General features: G+C 36.7%; 2 protein-coding genes across 3 annotated transcripts in view; one reads left to right on the top strand and one right to left on the bottom strand.

Moving 5' to 3' along the window:
- Nucleotides 1-582: 582 nt before the first annotated feature.
- Nucleotides 583-6,273, bottom strand: LOC114920517 (processed variable antigen). Of its 2 annotated transcripts, none has more exons than XM_029278411.2 (5): nt 6,115-6,273; nt 4,828-4,998; nt 2,084-2,998; nt 1,886-1,946; nt 583-960 (listed from the first exon to the last, which is right to left on the bottom strand). In XM_029278411.2, exons 2-5 carry the CDS (start codon nt 4,988-4,990, stop codon nt 897-899), a joined length of 1,203 nt encoding a protein of 400 aa, XP_029134244.2. In that variant the 5' UTR covers nt 4,991-4,998; nt 6,115-6,273; the 3' UTR covers nt 583-896. The 2 variants fall into 2 exon arrangements, with proteins under 2 accessions (XP_029134244.2, XP_029134245.2); XM_029278412.2 differs by having other exon boundaries at nt 6,111-6,216.
- Nucleotides 6,274-17,133: 10,860 nt separating this feature from the next.
- akt3b (v-akt murine thymoma viral oncogene homolog 3b) overlaps nt 17,134-18,881 on the top strand; it is a 30,264-nt gene continuing 28,516 nt past the window's right edge. The window contains exon 1 of the mRNA XM_020639655.3: nt 17,134-17,499. The gene's annotated coding sequence lies outside the window, so the exon portion shown is untranslated. The remainder of the gene's footprint in view (nt 17,500-18,881) is intronic.

The following is an 18,881-nucleotide window of genomic DNA, read 5'->3' as shown; positions in this document are numbered from 1 at the left end:
GACAGGCCCTTGATAATGGTATTAAGGCATTTTTTAATGGCCTTCTTCACAAACCATGAGCTGTGAAAGTTGTGAGAGGATGTCCAGGACACATGTGAGGTGATTTGATGTCAATAAATTCAAAAATGAGAAAGCTATTGAAATTCCAACCTTGAAGATTGCATATTTAAGGCGATAATGCCTTGATAATAGTATTAAGGCATTTGAAAATGGCCTGCTTCACAAACTATGATCTGTGAAAGTTTTGAGAGGATGTTTGGGACAGATCTTCACCCCGGTGTGTTAAGATTCCTCTTATCTGGGGAATTGTAGAATCCAAAGTGTTAAAATAAAGACGATATGGGCTGAATGTCTAACTGCTCCATAGACAGTACAGGCTGCTAGTAAGTCTGACACAGACATTCATTTACAAATGCTGAGAGCAAGCTAATGGTAGATGTTTGTACCAAAGACGGTGGAAAAATTGCACGAAAGACAGTTAGTTTGCTTTGCTTAAACTCAAACTGTATGGGATTTAAAGACAGGCCAATACTGATTGTACTCATTAAAAGTAAATTCGATAAATAATCAGATCAGAAACCATTTATCTATAACAAACATCAAACATATTTAATATAGGCTGGTAAAACACCTTTATTCAAAGATTAAAAATAGCAGAAAATACAGAAATCATTATTTCTTTTCATCACCAGATAATCACAGATAGGCCTAAGTGGAAAAAAAATCATGAAAATATTTGGATTCTTTCAATTCACTGTAAATTAAATATTGTATGTGCAAATTCAGGATCATACTTCTACAAAGTGCCTTCATAAAGAAAAGGAAAATGTTCCACAGTGTTTGAGAGTTATGTGGTGTCCTCCAGGGGAAAAAATCATGAAGAAGTGTTCTGCTCATCAACAGCCCTTGAAGTAGTCCTTGGGGTCAGAACACTCACTGGAGCTGTCGTAAAAGAATTGCCTGTTTTCATGCCAAAAAGAAAGAGCATATTTAATTAGAAAAGCACTTACCAGTTTGTCAGTAAGTAATTAGCACTTTGTTCACATTGACTTGCATATTAATATATTTGTTTTCATAATTAAGGAATACACACTAGAACCCAACATGGCCCCTAAGGGTCCTGAGTCTGGAGAGCAGGCCTTTAGTTAATGATCTTCACTGTGACTTTACTTAACTAGCATTAAACATTACAGGAACTGAAAGAGAAAGGCAAAGTTTGAGTACTTAAACTGCATTGCATTATACTGAGTGATCCTTCCATTAATAGGCCTACCCTCATTAACAACTGGGGTTGACAATTAATTTAATATAGGCTGTACCACCGCCTTTATCCCTTCTACACACCACATATTTCATCAAAAAAGTGTCTTTACAAAGGAAAAAAAATACATTTTTCTTCATAGATACACTAATACCAGAAAACTAAAGAACAAATAAAAAAGTTCATTTTATAAGACCACTTTAGCTTTTTAATTATGTTACTGGAGATGGCTGTTTTTCTGTATTACAAAGTGTCAAACATTTAAAAACACCTAATAAGGCTACACCTAAATGTATATATACCCTCACACATTCTCTACAGGTGAGTATCAAAGGAGGTGGGTCTAAGGGTATTGGGCCCGGATCCCAGTACAGAGCCAGTACGAGTTGTCCCAGCACAATTCTGCCACAGCAACACCAAATCATGTTAACATGAATATGAGTGTTGACACACACAAAAAGGAACGCTTAAGTTACTACAAACAAAGAGCTATTTCCAGTTTTTCAGAGAATTATTATGTTTTCTAATTTGCTCCAGCCCAGCCCTCCTTTCTATAACTTTTAAGCTTAGCTAGGAGATGAAGTAGACGAAATATCACTTTAACTATGGTGTTCAGTAACTTACCTCCAGGATTCAGTCTTCACAAAGCAATCAATGTCATCCGTTATGTCATCATCAGCAAAGGCTAAAGCGAAAAAGAGCTACAGTTATATATGCGAAGTATTTTTTTTTTTTTAAACAGAATATAAGCTTAAAAGTAATAGTGCTTAAAATGAGTCTGGCTTTAATATTTTCTCTGGAAGAATCATGTCAAACACTTACCATTGCAGGATGTATTGCACTCGTTTACGGACAAGCGATAGTCAGAATTGCAGTGATATCCATCAGACAGCTGGAAGACCCCGTAATTACCTAGGGACCATAGCTTCGTCATTTTGTGGATCCTGAAGCCTCCATCCTCACTTTTCCCACTTTCCTCAGGGTCCAACATATCACCAAATGCTTCATTGCTGTCATCATCCTCTTCGTCAATCCTGTTTTCAGCCTTCATTATTAGTTCCTCATCAAAATTGGTCTCTAAAGTGTTTACCATCTCATACAGGTCCATTGTCAAGTCGTATTCCTTACAATTGCCAGCCTCACGCTTCCTTCTTTTCTTGCCAGCTTCAAGAGTTGTTTGGATGGGTTGACTGGTTGTTTCTTGTATTTCTTCACTGGACATTTCTTCAGTGGTTGTTGTTTTGGTGGTCATTGCTTCTGTAGTTTCCATTGTTGGTGTCGTAGTGGTTGTTTCTTGCAAATCATCAGTGATCTTTTTTTCACTGGACATTTCTTCAGTGGTTGTTGTTTTGGTGGTCATTGCTTCTGTAGTTTCCATTGTTGGTGTCGTAGTGGTTGTTTCTTGCAAATCATCAGTGATCATTTCTTCACTGGACATTTCGCCGGTGGTTGTTTCTTGCAAATCATCAGTGATCATTTCTTCACTGGACATTTCTTCAGTGGTTGTTTCTTGCAAATCATCAGTGATCACTTCTTCACTGAACATTTCTCCAGTGGTTGTTTCTTGCAAATCATCAGTGATCACTTCTTCACTGGACATTTCTTCAGTGGTTGTTTCTTGCAAATCATCAGTGATCACTTCTTCACTGAACATTTCTTCACTGGTTGTCTCTCGTTGACCAAACACTTCTACCTTGCTGGTGTTTAGATGGTACCTCCTATTCAATTCACAGATCACTGCAGAAAGTGAGGCATGACAGAAAAGAATATGAACGTAAACAGGATGAAAATATGTAAACCTTTCTTCTCTGATCATCCATACATAATGTGTCTACCCACAACTCCAACAGTGGTTTATATTCTATTTTGGAGTGTTTGTACAACCCAGTTTCCCCAAAAATTGGAGCATTGTTTGAAATTAAAAAAATGTAAGGACTTGAAAAACTAAACCCCATATTTGATAGAAAATAGAACAAAGACATGGCAAATGTTGAAACTGAGAAATGTAATTGTTTTTGAAAATGTTATGCCCATTTCAATTTGTTGTTGGCAGCATGTTTCAAAGAAGTTGGGTCAGTGGCAACAAAAGCCTGAAAAAAGACAGAAAGTTGGGAAATGTTTAAACACCTGATAACAGGTTAGTAACACGATTGGGTATAAAGATAATAAACAACTTATTTTTCAGGGAAGGCTACACTTATTTGAGCAGGACAATGCCAAACCACATTTTGGATGTATTACAATAGCATTGCATGGTTCTTAAAGAGTCCTGGTAATAAACCGGGGTTCCTGCATTCCCAGTTTGTCAACCAATGAAAATGTTTGGAGCATACGACAAACGAGACCCTGAACTGTTGAACAGCTAAAATCCTACATGAAGCAAGAATAATAAAACATTCCACTTTTCAAAATGACATGAACTGGTGTCCTTCTTTCTCAAAATGCTATCAGCGTGTCACTGAGGGAGTGTTAAGCATGACTCTGTCCCGTCTTATTGAAACATGATGCTGGGATCAAATTCAAAAGGGCATGTGATTTTCCAAAACAATGACATTACTCAGTTTCAACATTTGATATGTTGTCTTCGTGCTATTTGCAATCCAATATGCAACATAAGAGATGAACCACATTATTTAACTATTTGTCTTCTAGACTTGGAATAACAATTTATTCTACTTGATCCACTCGTTGTCTCACTCATTATAAGTCTGCATTATGGTGACTTTACAACACTACACGTGCTGCTCTAAAATACAGTAGACAACTTTGATTTATTTATGTTGAACACACATGATGCCACTGTAAGGCAAACATCATTTAAAGTGGCATATATTACGGTTGCAAAATAAACATTTTGATAACAAACAGGATTGCACATGCCTTGGCATGAGCACGGCACGGAGCAGTCACACTGGCCAAACTAACTGGACTTTAGGGTTGAAGCGTGCTTGGGCATGGTACGGATTGCCAGTGTGACCGCGCCCTTATAAGACATTTCACATGCATCTGTTCTATTATTTGGCTTAGTGGTAGCTTGTCTCTATCTCGTCATGTTTTTTGTCTTTATATTACTCATTTCATATTGCTTTTCTTGGCTTTTGTTAATTTAATTTCACTTTCATTAATTATCCAATTATCAATGACAAAAGTCTCTTCTCTGGCAGTTTTTGTTTTCTATTGACAAAAGCAAGATACAATAAGAAACATCGAATGCTACATTCATTTAAAAAGTTAAAAAGTGCCATTAATGTTTTTGGATAGGAAAAAATCTTATTTGACAGATTTTTGTCTGCAACTTTGACACTAAATTTAAATGTAAAATGTTTTTTGACTCAGAAGTCATTTCATTTTTTTTTCTTTTTACATTTTTACAAACTGTCCTTTAAAAGGTACTGGCTCTGGAGCCCCTGAATACCCCCAAACCTCTTTGCCCTCACCTGGTAGGCTATTGAGTGATCCATCCATGTGCTCAATAAATGAACTTAACTGTGTGATGTTGTTTTTGTTGTTGATCTATCTGATGATCTTTGTTTTTCATGTTGGCAAAAAAAACTTGTGAACCTCACCTATTGCCAGAATGTGTTCCTTGTGCTGGTTTGGGAAACATTTGGGCAGGATGTTCGACTTCCATAGCTTTTCTTTCAGCTCACATTTGGAGACGATCCGGCCTTCAGACATGCTGGGAACCAGAACCACCATGGTCATCACAACCAGCAGACCCAGCTTCATTATAACAGCTGCAGTGTGGAAAAGGGGGAAACAAAAATCATCATTTCAGGTAGGGGTGGACATACATATGCAAATATTCAAAGACTTTTTGGGGGCATTTTGCTTTTATTGATTGGACAGCAGATGTGTTTTCCAGCCTATGCCTCTGTAATTCATGTCTAACCAACTGTCTCCTCCCCATATTTCCCAACTTCTGCTGTCTATCCAATCAAGGCACAATGGGGAAGAGACAGTTGGGTAGACGCATCACAGGGGCACAGGCCTAAAGATAAATGTATCCAGAAATATATCTATATGGGGAAATGCTCTAACAACTGCCATAAGTTAAACCGGTGCCCCAAATGCAAATTGTTTTTGTTCATTTGAATACATTTTTACTAAGTATCTTAGTTTGAACTGAGCTTGTGTTCAGTTTAGTGAACAGCGCACTCTAGTGGTAGAAATGCCGAACAACTCTTTGCTATCGCTCTAACTAAAAACAAGCAAACTCAGAACAAAAGATTGAGTGTTGTTCTTAGAGAATTAATCTTTGTAAAATGTGCTGCAAAACAATTTGTAATCTGAAGCATGATTCATCTTCAATAGAAGATGATACTGAATATCCTTTTCAAACAATTTAAATATATCTGATATTTACTAACTTTCTTAGTTTGTTTTTGTTTACTTGTCAACAGACATTTTTCTTTTTAAGTGTTTTATATTTTATCATTGCTTTCTTTCAATACAGAGACATTATTTTTTGTTCCTGTTCTGTAAAAAAAAAAGGGTGGTAACACTTGTAACTTTGTGCTGTGCTCATATTATTTTTTTTATCCCCAATAAAAAAAAAGTTAATTGATTGTTGAAGTTGACACAACCCGATATCAAACTTGCACATTTTCATCAATAAGACATCATTTGCCCGACAGAAATACACAAATAGTGCCCAAAGTTCCATGTTTTAAAAATGTGTTTGATCTTTGGATACTTTTTTTGTTTTTGTCTTTATAAAAAAAAATCACCTTTTGTTTTTGATTACATTTTTTTTTTTTTAAATATTTTACTGATCCAAATATTGAAATGAAACAACTTTGATATCATTAAAATAAATAAACAATCAAGAAGGAAGGACTTGTCTTACTCACTGTTTTTCACCTCCAGACTCTCTTTTAGGTTGCTGATGAATGTTTCCCTCTGTGTTGGCTCTCAGAAATATCTTCAGAGTTTATGCAGATTACAGTACCTCCTCCATGTAAAATAACCTGTTAGACAAGCTGATATGGTTTTGCAGCCATTTCCCCAAAGGAACAAGGAAATTTTCAGTCACAACTAAACACAAACATTGTTATTGTGAAGCGCATGAATTACATTCCTACAACTCCACAATGACATAGCAATTGTTCAACCAATGTCTGAGCATGTCAATTATAGCTTTCATAAAAAATGACAGCAGATGTCACAAGGGCACCTGGGGCAAGGTGTTGAGTTTACAGGGGGAAAGTCCAAAACAAATGCCGTGATGTTAACCCACTGCATGAAAATGCAATGAAAATTAAAAGTGCCATGCGCCATGAAAAGCTGAAACAACATCTTTATTTTTCCTTATGTTGCTCGGAAAAAAATTGTTAAGGCTTTTGAAAGTAAGCTGCCCCTGACTGCCCACATATACATGTCTGGTTTGAAGTCTTCTTCAATCCAGCATGTTCATTTTGAACATGTTGGCTCTTAGGATGATATGGACGATAAAGCAGCATTATGCTATAGGACTTGGCTGTCATTGCCAAGCAACCTATCTATCAGAATAAAGATGATAGGCTACAAAGCAAATCAAACCTGAGGCCAAAATATGGTCACCCCTTTTTCTTTTTCTAGACTTTATTGAGGGCTTTTATGCCTTTATTTATATAAGACTTTGATAAGAAACCTGGGAGATGGTGGGGAGAGTGGGGATAAGGAGTCGAGGGTCAGAGTTGAACCTGAGCTGCCTGCTTGTAGAACGATCGCCTCCTTACATAGGTCGAGTGAACAAACCGCTAGGCCAGCTAGCGCCCAAAATGGTGACTTGAGGCTTTACAAAACAGGATGGTGGCATCCAAAATGTCTAACTCAGGAAAGTTGATGACGGTGGGTGTCTTGTGTGCTTTTCTTCTATAGTGTCTGTGGATCTGTTAAAATAAAATAAAAACCTGAACTCATCCTCAACAAACTCCTAAACAAAACTGTTCCTACTTCCTAGCAAGAGAAGTGTACCAAAACATTCTGCATGGCAGAAAATTCTAAGGCTAACCAGTAAATCAGGATTATTTTTGCTCTGTCACTTTCAGTAAACGGGCATTAACAAGGAACAGTCTTTCTTTAAATGTTTCCAGGAAGTCTGAATGAAAATAACCTTGATAAAAAGATTCACAAACCTGTTTAGCTTTTACAGAAAGAATGCTTAAGTAAATCTTCCAGAGGCGTCTTCAGGCATTTTGTTCATCTTTCATTAGAGGAGGACAAGGAGGAAGGAAGGTTTACATGTGTTTCAGACTTGTTCACTTTTTGAAAGTCAAAATATATGAATCTGCTTTTAATTGTTGAACCTGAAGTCTTTTTCTTTGCTATATTTGCGTTGTCTTTTTTGCTTTATATTAATAAAGTTTTTCATGGACATTGAAATGGCCCAGATGATGATCGCATAATTAAAGTATCCTTCTTATCATTCACATTATGTCTGAGACATAGTCAACATTTGTCCTTCTCTGTTTCCTGTAATGCATGTATTCCCTGCAACAGCGATCATTCAGGCTGTCAGACAGATTAGCTTCCTGATTCTTTCTCTTTGTCAGTTTAACGCATTAAAAGAAAGTGTGAGCCTCAAACAAGACATCATTGCTCAAATATTTTGGTGTCACTGCTGAATAGTTTCTGTAAATACACACCCTCCTGTTTCAAACACTCTGCCGGGAAACTCTCACAGGTGTTTTCATATTTCAACCTGAAAAAGCCCCTGGAGCGTCAGGAGGCGGGGCTTAACTGATTTGTTATCTGTACAGAATGGCAAGTGTAAAATACAGTTCAATGATTATGTATTACTTTCTGAAATCCTGCTGATTTTCTCTTTTCATAATGTGAAATTTGGTTTTGTTTTTCAGACATTTTTAAACCTGAAAAAACTTTAAATTGCTGCTCAGTACAGATTAACAGTAACAACTGTATACAACTAATCTCTCTGTCTCTTTGGCTCACATGGTAAACATTCCTCTAAGTTACAAATGATTCAAATAATACACTCTACCTATTGTTTGTGTAGTTTATTATGCACATGTTTCCTTCAAACATTCTTAAAACAAATTACCAAAATCAATTTTCTCCCTCAACAGTATATAATACACAATACACAACCATGCTCATACTACATAACTCCTTTATTTCCATTTGTTTTTGACTGAATTACCTTTGCTTTTGCTTTTCTGTTTTTAACATTATTTCCTTGTTGCACAAAAACCTGAAGACTATTTCCTTGTACGTGTAGGCCTAGGCTGCAATAAACCAGTTTCTGGTTCTGGTTGAATAACTTGTTTACTCAAGTATCATTCATGAGCAATCAAATAGTGTGGAGTTACTTTCAATAAGGATCAATTCGATTTCTGGCTTGTGACAAGTCCAAACAGAATCATAGAACTCAGGCCCATCAAACCATCATACATACTGTAAATACATGGACTTTAATATGGTCCATTCAGACTGTTTCAGACTGTCAAATTGTAACCTATGAATATGTTAATATCTGAAAAAATAAAATGTCACTTCATTGCACTAACAACAGTTGAGTAAGACAACGTTATCTTACTTTTTACCCTTATTTTGAATATCTAGAATGATTTCATACAGGTGATCATGGCTGATTTATGGTGGCTCTGAAGGTCAAAACATGACAACATTTCACAAGAATACAAAGTTTACAAAATGTGACTTTTAATAAAGACTGAAAATGTAGCCTCAGCGGCAGGAACAGAACAAAAAAGATCATTGTTATGTTTGAAATCACAAACATGAAGTGTTGTCAAACCTTTTCTGTGATCTGGGATGTTTTTGTGCTTTACCTTCACGGCAGCCTCACTGATAAAAAGTTTTCACAAACTGTCAAACATTTAACATGCAACAATTCTTATATCCTTGTTATATAACAACAACTAAAGTAACATGGGAAACTAATTCTGTTTCAAGTATGAATTGTAAATAAAAACATAAAAACATAACATAAAAACACATTAAAAGATCATTGAATAAACTATAAACATGTTTTATTTTTGTACCCCTCAAGGTTTAACTGTTTTTGAAACTGCAGCATGATGATGTCATGATGATGGCAGAGTGATGTCAGACAGTGAAGTTTTTTGTATTTGGTCTGACTCATCTTACACATGTTTAGTTATTAATATGTATGAAACACCACAGTGTGTCTACAGAGGCTTACATGTTGCTGAAGTCATGATTACAATTTCATATGATGGGATTTGTTTTAGCTTTTGTTTCTTTAAATGTTATTATTATTCTTGTTCGTCTTCTTGCTGTTCTTCTTCTTCCTCTTCATGTTCTCCTTCTTCTTTTACGAGTGAATATACAAATACATCTCATCTCAGTTAGTCTGAACTCTTTTGTAGTGAAAGTGTTCTTGAAAATAAGAGATTGAAAATAATCTTTAAACACACTTCACTTTTACTCAGGATGAATTTAAATTAAGTCAAAGCCGATATCACAACACATGTTGACCATGTGTTTTACCATGTTATGTACAAAAGCTGCTGTTGCATCATTTAGCCATTAGGGTGCACTGTTAGCAAACAAAAAATTGAAGCATTAGTTTGAATAAAGAGAGATAGATATATTGTAATATCTTAGTTCTTGATCTTGTACATGAATATGGACTGTTTTATTATGTCCTAGAATATAAGAAATATAAACAGATGTGGGGAAACTGTTAAAAAAAACAATTTTGTGAACAACTTTTCTCTCTTCTGGCTCCATAATATAACTGAAAGATAAAATGACCCAACCATTAAATTCACTATGATAGGTATCAAAACTTCATCATCCAGAGTAAGGGTCAAATAAACTCCTGTCAGATACCGCACATCCAAATACAAGAAGCATGTTTTCAACCAGATGACAAAAATCATGTTTGCCTTGGCGTCCCTTAAATTTTGAAATTAACAGATCGGGTAAAACTCTTATTCCAAAAAATATACAGAATATATGTGAAACGGATTAACAGTTTTTGAAAGCAAAAGGCACACACAAAAATTACCTAAACAAAAACAAAAGATTAGGAGGTATAGGCATATTCAGAATTGTATATTTCAGCAATAACATTTAAGAAAGATTTTACAGGAATGTAATGTAGTTTAGAAGAACTGTCTATAAACTACGATGTCTTTGTTCATAGATACGTTGGGTGGGCAGTACTGTTACTAGTACTATTTATGTCTTAACTTAATAACCTTATTTGTTTTGCAGATTCAGATTTGAAATACAAAGTATGAACAACAAATAAACTACTTTATTATTCTAGATTAAAAACAAACTATATCTCTCCCAAGTATACCAGGTGATTAAAACGAGCCCAACCTTCACAGTCTGCATCATTAAAGTGACAAACACATTCATGTCTGAACAAATATTATCTACTTTCATTTTTTTTTCATATTAGCCATTTTTAAAAGATGACTTTTTTTTACTTTAACTATTTAACATATGTCTTGATTTAATGCTACTGAGTTGTTTTACACAGTATTGCTACTTAACATCTCAAAGGACGTTTGTAATTTATTCTATATTGCCATTTAGAAATATTCACTGAATGGTTCTGTGTTCGACTACTCAGGATAGAGAGGAGACTGCAGACTGAACTGCTCCTGGTAAGTTGTCTGAGGGGGGCGCTGTGCCACGACTGCAGGACTCTGATGGAGGAGGGTCAGGGTTCTCAGGGTTAGGAGGTCAAAACTCTGCTGGTAGTTTTCACATGGGGGGTTTGAAGGCTGAAGAGACCTGTGGAGGGTCTGAGACCTCCTGAGAGGATCAGAACTGCAACATGAGGAAAGACAGGGCAGAGTTATACATTTTGGATTATGTCACTGATGTTGAGAATACATGTTGAAATTTATACACTTCTTTCTTTTCAAGAGGTCCAGAGTATTATATGTTGATGAAAATGGGGAAATAAATCTTCCTCTATGAACCCTGTGCATTGCCTCAGTGCACTGCCTGTCAGCACCCTACATCCCATCGGACTTGAAGCGTTTTTTTGGTACTTAGTCACAGTGTTCCTGTCAGATCTTTATTTGAGTGGCTATAGGAAATTTAGACATAGCAACAATGTATTGTGATGACACAGGTGTGATCATAACAGCATTTATTTTAGCTATTCAAGGTCCCTAGCGGATGATTGCGATTACTCTTTGACACTGCTCGTGAATCCCCAAAAGCCCCAAGTTGTCAAGGCTCACTCAATCCCTCCATTTTTTGCAGTGTAAGGCCTGTACATGATGCTAGCAGGCTAAATGAAATCACTCTCATTAGCAACTTTCATAGCTCCTCTTGGTGGAACAGTGGAGCTTTCCGGGGCCGGATCAGATATATTATATCTTTCAGCCGCTTGAGAGTCTGCTGGTTCGTGCACTGAATCTCAGAATAGGTTGCACCACAAAGGACTCACAGGATGGATCCTTCATTGACCAAGGAGAGAAGAAAAACCCTAATCCCCATCAGTAGACATTTTAAAGTCAATATTTGAAGTGGCCTTTGACAAAATATGTAACTTTGTGTGGAAATCTTAGTTTATGTCATGGTCTCCTTTAGAAGTAAATTCTCATAGCAGATTTGTGCTCCAAAGAGAGGAAATAAGTGCTTTACATTAAAATAACAGGCTGATCTCATATTCACTTTAAGTAAACACCCATATCATTACCCGTAATTGTTTCGGTGCACAATATGGATCCTTCCCAGTTGTCCTGGATATAATCCATTTACATCTCTCCCCAGACGTGACGGTCTAAAACAGAAATATTTTATACGTTCAATACACAAGGTCAAGGCTGAAGGTCTGTGTTGTCATACTTGTACTTTTTTTTTTCTTCAGAAAATATATTTCTTCTGTATTGAAAAACAAAGCAGTTTAAACATCAGATTTGAAATGATAAGTAGATTGTACTAATTGGCCAAAACTGACCGATATACAACTATTTAAATGATATTCACAAAATTCATTATATTTCTGAAAGAAATGTATATCTCTTAATGATTGGCTCAATTAATCATTGTGAAAGTTTGACTCTATCATTTGACTTTATCTCTGGGTAATCTCACAATGTTTTTCGTACAATGTTTACACACCAAACAACATTAATAAATCAAAGTAGAAAATACAATAAAAGTCACAGGTTTAAATAAATGATGTGCCTCACTCACTTTGTTGTTGATGTGTTTGGTCCATCACGCTCTCTGGAGTCCTGAGACTCTCTGAACTCATGCAGCCTCACAGCGACACCAGAGCCTGCCATCACCGAGGAGACTGAGCTGACACCCTTTTGGACTTTAAGACCTGGACCAAAGTCAAGTCCAGACTGAGACCAGACCTGTACAGTTATCAGACTTTAGCATGGATTAACACAGATACAGCTCACTACTTAACCTTTCTTGTGTTTCTGATCAATACATATATGTCCTCACACCTGAACATTTTCTGTGAAATAAAAAAATGCATCATCAGTAAACCTCTTGATCTTTTGGGTATTTTAGATTTTTGGACAGCTGGCTTGGAGAAAAAAAACTTTGCTTAGTTCTCACTTTTGGCTCATGAGTAATTGTGAGGACATTTCTCTCTCATTTTTATTAACAATATTTACAAACCAAATAACTATACTTATTGGAGGAAATCATTTGCAGATTACTCCAGAATGGAAAACAAACATAAGTTGAAATTTTACAGTGTAGCAGTAGTTCTCTTCCTGTAGCAGGATGTGTCTTACACACAGACACAGGAGGAAACCCTGACTTTGAAACCTTTAAAACAATTACAACCATAACTACTTATTATCTGGTATAATAATGAGCTATATTTTCCTTTAAAGGGTATTTTTTATTTTTCCTTAACAGCTCTAGTTCCGAAATATATTCCCAATGCCCCGCAGTGTAACTTTATTAGTTGGAGAAAAAAAACCCAGCCTTACCTGCAAATGAGAGAAATGACTCCTTACTACTGAAGCCTGTCGTTATTTTGTTTTTTCATAATTTCTGGATATTCTCTTTGTGTCTCTATATTTTCTCTGCAGGAGATCCGGGACAGAGTAACCCAACACTGCACCCTAACAACGGAGCAAACTGACACGAGTAACCATGATCTCTCTAACACAAACAGTCTCACATGTACACACCCACCATACACTCTAAAACTCAATATAATACTGACTGACACATTGTTGTGTGCTGAGTTGTTCCCGTTATTAAAATGAGGAGGTGCACAGATTGCACTCCCCAAAGAGCATGTGGAGAACAAAATCATTCAGAATATGGACCTAAACAACTCGTTTATTACAATAAATGTACTAGATTTTTGCTGATATCTGATAAGACATTATCTTTCAAATCATGTTGATCATTTGTCAATGCCAATACTCATAATATTTTGTAATCTTTTTTGCAGAGACCATCAACTCAACCTTGTAGAATAAATACATTGTACACCTACTCTCATTGTCAAGTCCAGAGGCAGATGTTGCTGACATAAAATGGGCCAAGTGAAAAAAGGTTGATTTTATCTTCAGTTCACACATATTATACTTCTTTTCAACAAGTTGAAATAAGTCTCAGGGCTCCCCAATACATGTCTGTGAATTCTCTTGCCAAAGATCCACTGCAATCCTGTGTTTTATCATGCCTATAACCCCTCTGTTTCATCCCTGCTCAGAACAGGCTGTTTCTGTGTCTAAAGCTGTACTCCACATTATAAGAAAATTACTGCATGGGATAGACAACTATTTCACATGATAGAACTATAAAAGGTTCTATTTTCTTCAATTTAAAATATTCTAATGTGCATACTGCCACCTACTGTATCGGTGTTGTAGGGCTTGGTAGTAGATCGAGTCAAGTTAAGATTATTTATATAGCACAATTAAATCAACAAATGATGAACATTATCAAATAGAAACAATACAAAAAAAATGAATTTGAAATGAACACAAAGGCTCTGTCACATCCTAGTGTGTTTTACCGGTATGTTGGTGCAACAGCTCAGACAAATAGGAAGGTGCCAACTCATTTCAAGTTTTAAAAACAAGGCATAAAATATTAAACTAGATCCTGAAGCTGACAGGAAGCCAGTAGAGGAGTGATGTGGTCTCAGCGTCTTTTACCAGTCAGAAGCCAGCTGCAATCTGAACCGGCTGTTACCAGAGAGATGACTGATCCACACCATCATACAAAGTTAAAATATCCTAACAAGCTGTAATATACATAGGAATGACACTCTTTGGAGAAAGATATGGCTTTACCTTCCCCAACATTCTCAACTGAGAACAGCTTGACCACCGAGCTAATCTGTTTGTCAAATTTGAAGGCACTGTCAAAAATCTCTGGTGAAGGCTAACAGGCAATGAATACTGTCAATACCATTCAAGAGTTCAGATTCTCTTAACACTATGACTTTTGTTTTGCTATCGTTTAGATGCAGAAAGTTTGGGATTCAATATATTTTAGACAGCTCAGCTAGGTTTGCATCATTTTTTTTTGTTTCGCTAATCAGTCACTCCCTGCTAAGTGCTAAGGCTCTTTAACTCAGAAGAATGCCAAATGGAGCAGCAAGAAATTCAGCCAGTCTCACAGATGACTGGAGTACATCCATGTACTAATTAAAAAAATTGACTTTGAATAATGAATCATGAATCCAGAATCGTTTTGAAACGAAAATAGATTCTGAATCAAAACGTGAACCCAAGAATCGAAATCAAGTCGAATCGTGAGACACCCTAATTCCCAGCCCTAGTAGATAGACTTGTAGGTCATCTGCAAAACAATGAACAGTAATGTGTCTTTCAAAAAATGAAGCATGTACAAAGAAAAGAGTATGGGGCATTTAGGGACAGTAACTTTAATGCCAACACAAAGTTCAAGGCGAGATAAAAGAATCCTCTGAAAAGTCAAGTGAGCAGAACTATAGACTCATTTGACTGATATTAAACAAATGTTCGTTTGGGGCATATGGTGGAGTTTATATATAACATGATTTTCTGTGTTGTTCCTGAGCATGAGTAAAATGAGCTCTAGTCTGTTTAAAAAATATATTTTTACAATTTTGTATATATTGGACAATAATGATAGTGTCAGGACTAATGAAGTGAGAGGTCAAAAATGAAAGAGTTACATTTAATTAATCTCTTCGTCTGTACAGAATTATTCATACATTTCCAAATAAAAAGACAAAGAAATATATTTTAACATCATAGCCCAGACAGACACGGTGGGGGCTGGACTTTAAAAAATGCTGTCTATCCCGATGTGAAGAAGTTGGTGTCACCTAATGCAAGTATTTCAGCCTTGGGATTTTGTTTTTATTTTTATTGTTCAATCACCCAAGTTAATTTATATTCTGGGGGTCTGATGGGAAGCATTAGGGGGCCAGATGTGGCCCTCGGGCCGCCAGTTGATGATCACTGTCAGAGTCTATGAAACGTAAAGAAACTATAGTCAATTCATGTTATTAGACAAGATATGAAACAGAGAAGAATTACGATCTTTTATCGTAAGTCTAAAGCCTTAATACGATTTTTTTTAAATAACAGTGATTATTAAACATCATTCAAATTGTTATTTTAATGAAGTAATTTTCACATTAATTCCACATTAAAGTTTTTAATTAGTTTTGAAGTTTATGAAGTATTTTGTTTGTGTTTTTTGTGTGGTAATGAGTTCACAGTATACTCAGACACCTCTGAACAATGTCCATAAAACTGTCTCTTCTCATAGCATGAATTGTTTTGTCACAGATTATAATTGATTAATGCAAAGCAGCATCGGTTCAGTAAGTGTAGCTTTGCAGCCAGACTGGAACCAGGATCCCCAAACAAAGCCTCCATTCACAGGAGGGCTTGGGTGGGAGGGCGGCGGGATGTGGGGGTGATATACATTTAGGTAAGCCGGATAAATTAATAAGGCATAAAAGTCTGGGGGAAAAAAAGGTTTTCAAAATATCCAAATAGTTGGTTTGAGAGTCCTGCACATATTAGGTCTGCACTGGATCAGAGGGAGTGAATAAAACTGTCTGAACTAAATGTGGACACATAGATCCGAGAGAGCGAGAGAGAGAGAGAGAGAGAGAGAGAGAGAGAGAGAGAGAGAGAGAGAGAGAGACAACAAAAGCTGGGGACCAACAAAAGCCCTCGATGCCATGAGGAGAGAGATGCTGCATTCATGGCCTCCTCCGTAAAGTCGTGTTTCCTGGTATAGAGGAACACAGACCAAGCCGTTTTTTCATTTTTAAGTGCCAGCTTTAAGTAAACACAAATCACGGGAGGAATGTGTTTTTTTATACATTTCAACTTAATTGTAAACAATGTTACTCTATTTTCAAAATGCAAATAGATACGTAAATATCTCTCAGATGTATTTTGTTATAGGCTACCTGGTAATAAAATTCAGTGTTTAATTTTATTCTTGAAATTTCCATTTTGTTCTTGAAATTCTGACCTTATTCATGATATTTCAGATTTCTACTAAAAACTCATCGTATTTCTCCATTTTGTTTTAAAGATCACAGTTTGGCTGATTTCTATCATTTAATAGTCTACACATTTTATCAATTGAGATTAACATTTGAATCTCAAATAATCTCAAACCAATGACATGTGTATACAATTCTGGAAATTACCTGGATTTAAGACTGAAAAAATAATTTACATTATTTTCCACGGAGATCTTTCTTTGTTACTTTTGTTTGAGATTTATTGGATATACAACTTATTATTTAAAAATGTGAAAATAATCAATGTTGTATTAATGTATTAATGTTTTATGTTATTTATTAAGCGTTTTGTCTTTAATCATGATGATAAAGTGTTTTAACATGCCCCTAATGATGCTCGTTTATGGCCTTGATTTATAGACAAAGTGCTCCAAATCCCCAGTATCAGTCTATTTTCCGGCTGGATGGGTCATTGGGTGTATGCATTTATTTCCGACCGCCCCTGAATGCAGCAGGAGTCCTCCCAGTCAGATCTGGCTGAACGTGACGTGCCGACTCGGAGCCGAGCGAGGTTTCCTTGCGGAGCTGCGGAGGGAGCTGGTGGTGTCCGTCCGTTCTTGTGTCTGTCTGTCTGGGACACAAAAACCCTCCTCTCTTTTCGGCTGGACACGGCATCCGCGGCTATGGATCCATCGCTGTCCTCCTCCTGCTTTCGCCGCTGAGGGACGTTCCTCCGTCGGATGCTCCAGTGGCCATAGAGGAGGGGAAGGAGGAGGAGGAGGGGGCATCCCTATCATTCTTCGACTACCAGGTAAAATAATTATTATAACATGCTTTAACTGGCTCAAGGCAGGATGAGGGAGAGGGGGGGGGGGGGGAAGGAGCGGGTGGGGGTCGTGGTTTTTGGGGGAGCGTGGAGCGGGTTTGTCGCGGGTGGGAGCGGAGGTTAGCATACTAGCTAGCTGCTGTTAGCGGAGCTGCTGCTGCTGCTGCTTCGTCATTCGCCAGTCTGGGATGGAGGGATGCGGCGCCGGGATGCTGCTGCTGCATGAGGGAGGGGAGGGCTTGTAATGATATCGGTACCGTCCGTATGGCCTCGGCCCATCTCTGTGATGAACGACCCCCCTGCCCCGAACTCCCCGTTTCCCCCCCTCTTCTTCACCTCCTCCCCGGTCTCCCATCCCTTCAAAAATACTGATGGGAGTTTCATCTCTCTTCAGTGAGACGCTTCATTTAGCTCAGCTTTCAAATAGCTCTTTTTTCACTTCCAGCTTTACACTTAACAATTTAGACAAGTTTTGTAATTTTTTAGACTGCAACCTTCCTTTGATAAAATCCCAGCTGTGTTGACCTGACAGACAGCACAATAGCACTCCATGCAATGTGATATTGCCCAACACACTGCTGAATAATGTTGCTCATAAGATAAGATAAACTTTTATTATTCCACAACAGGGACATTTACAGTGTTACAGCAGCAAAGAGTAAGGATATACATAAAAAAAAGAGAGCACAATTACATAGCAGAAGAGCAGTAATAGAGCTGCGTTGTTCAGCCCTTTTAGAGTTGTTGCACACATAGTTTGAGCATTCATGCACCAATTCCATATATTATTGCATGTAAGTATCAGAAGATATTATAATACTATGATATATATATTGTAATCAGGACTGGTTGGGATAGGCAAGGCACTTTATTGTCATTGTATAAAAGAACACAACAAAACTTTCTTTGCAGCAAGCCTGTACATTACAAAATCTGGTCAAATATTAAACATCATCCATAGGTATGTACTTAATAAATATAGTTGATTTGTACATACATATAGATAGATAGATACTTTATTGATCCCGAGGGAAATTCAAAGCATCCAGTAGCAGGTTACAAAGACGTACATGACATGAGACATTTGTTACAAATTAAACCACAAAACTGACGCCCCCTATACATATATATTAACCCCCAAAAAAGATTTAAAGAACACCCCTAGATGAATCAAACTTAAACTGTGCAATTAAAAATAGACATATACATATATATATATATATTTAATTTAATCTGCAATATATACTGAGACAAATAAAAACGACATATCAAATGTATCAAATCAAATGTTTTTAGTTTATCTTGCAGTTAGTTTACATTTCAACATCACCATGTAACCATGTTTTGTGTCTGGATAAAAAGGGTCG

The sequence above is a fragment of the Labrus bergylta genome, chromosome 1 (assembly GCF_963930695.1).
Source record: "Labrus bergylta chromosome 1, fLabBer1.1, whole genome shotgun sequence".
NCBI classification, from domain to species: Eukaryota; Metazoa; Chordata; class Actinopteri; order Labriformes; family Labridae; genus Labrus; species Labrus bergylta.
Note: the sequence above shows the minus strand (reverse complement) of the source record. Positions and strands in the feature narration are given on the sequence as shown.

Bases quoted from the DNA above. Each gene is read 5' to 3' on its own strand.
- LOC114920517 (XM_029278411.2), bottom strand. From the start codon at position 4,990: ATGAAGCTGGGTCTGCTGGTTGTGATGACCATGGTGGTTCTGGTTCCC. The intron at 2,999-4,827 runs GTGAGGTTCACA...CACTTTCTGCAG, and splicing joins GGAACACATTCTGGCAATAG to TGATCTGTGAATTGAATAGG. The intron at 1,947-2,083 runs GTAAGTGTTTGA...TTTTCGCTTTAG, and splicing joins GTGCAATACATCCTGCAATG to CCTTTGCTGATGATGACATA.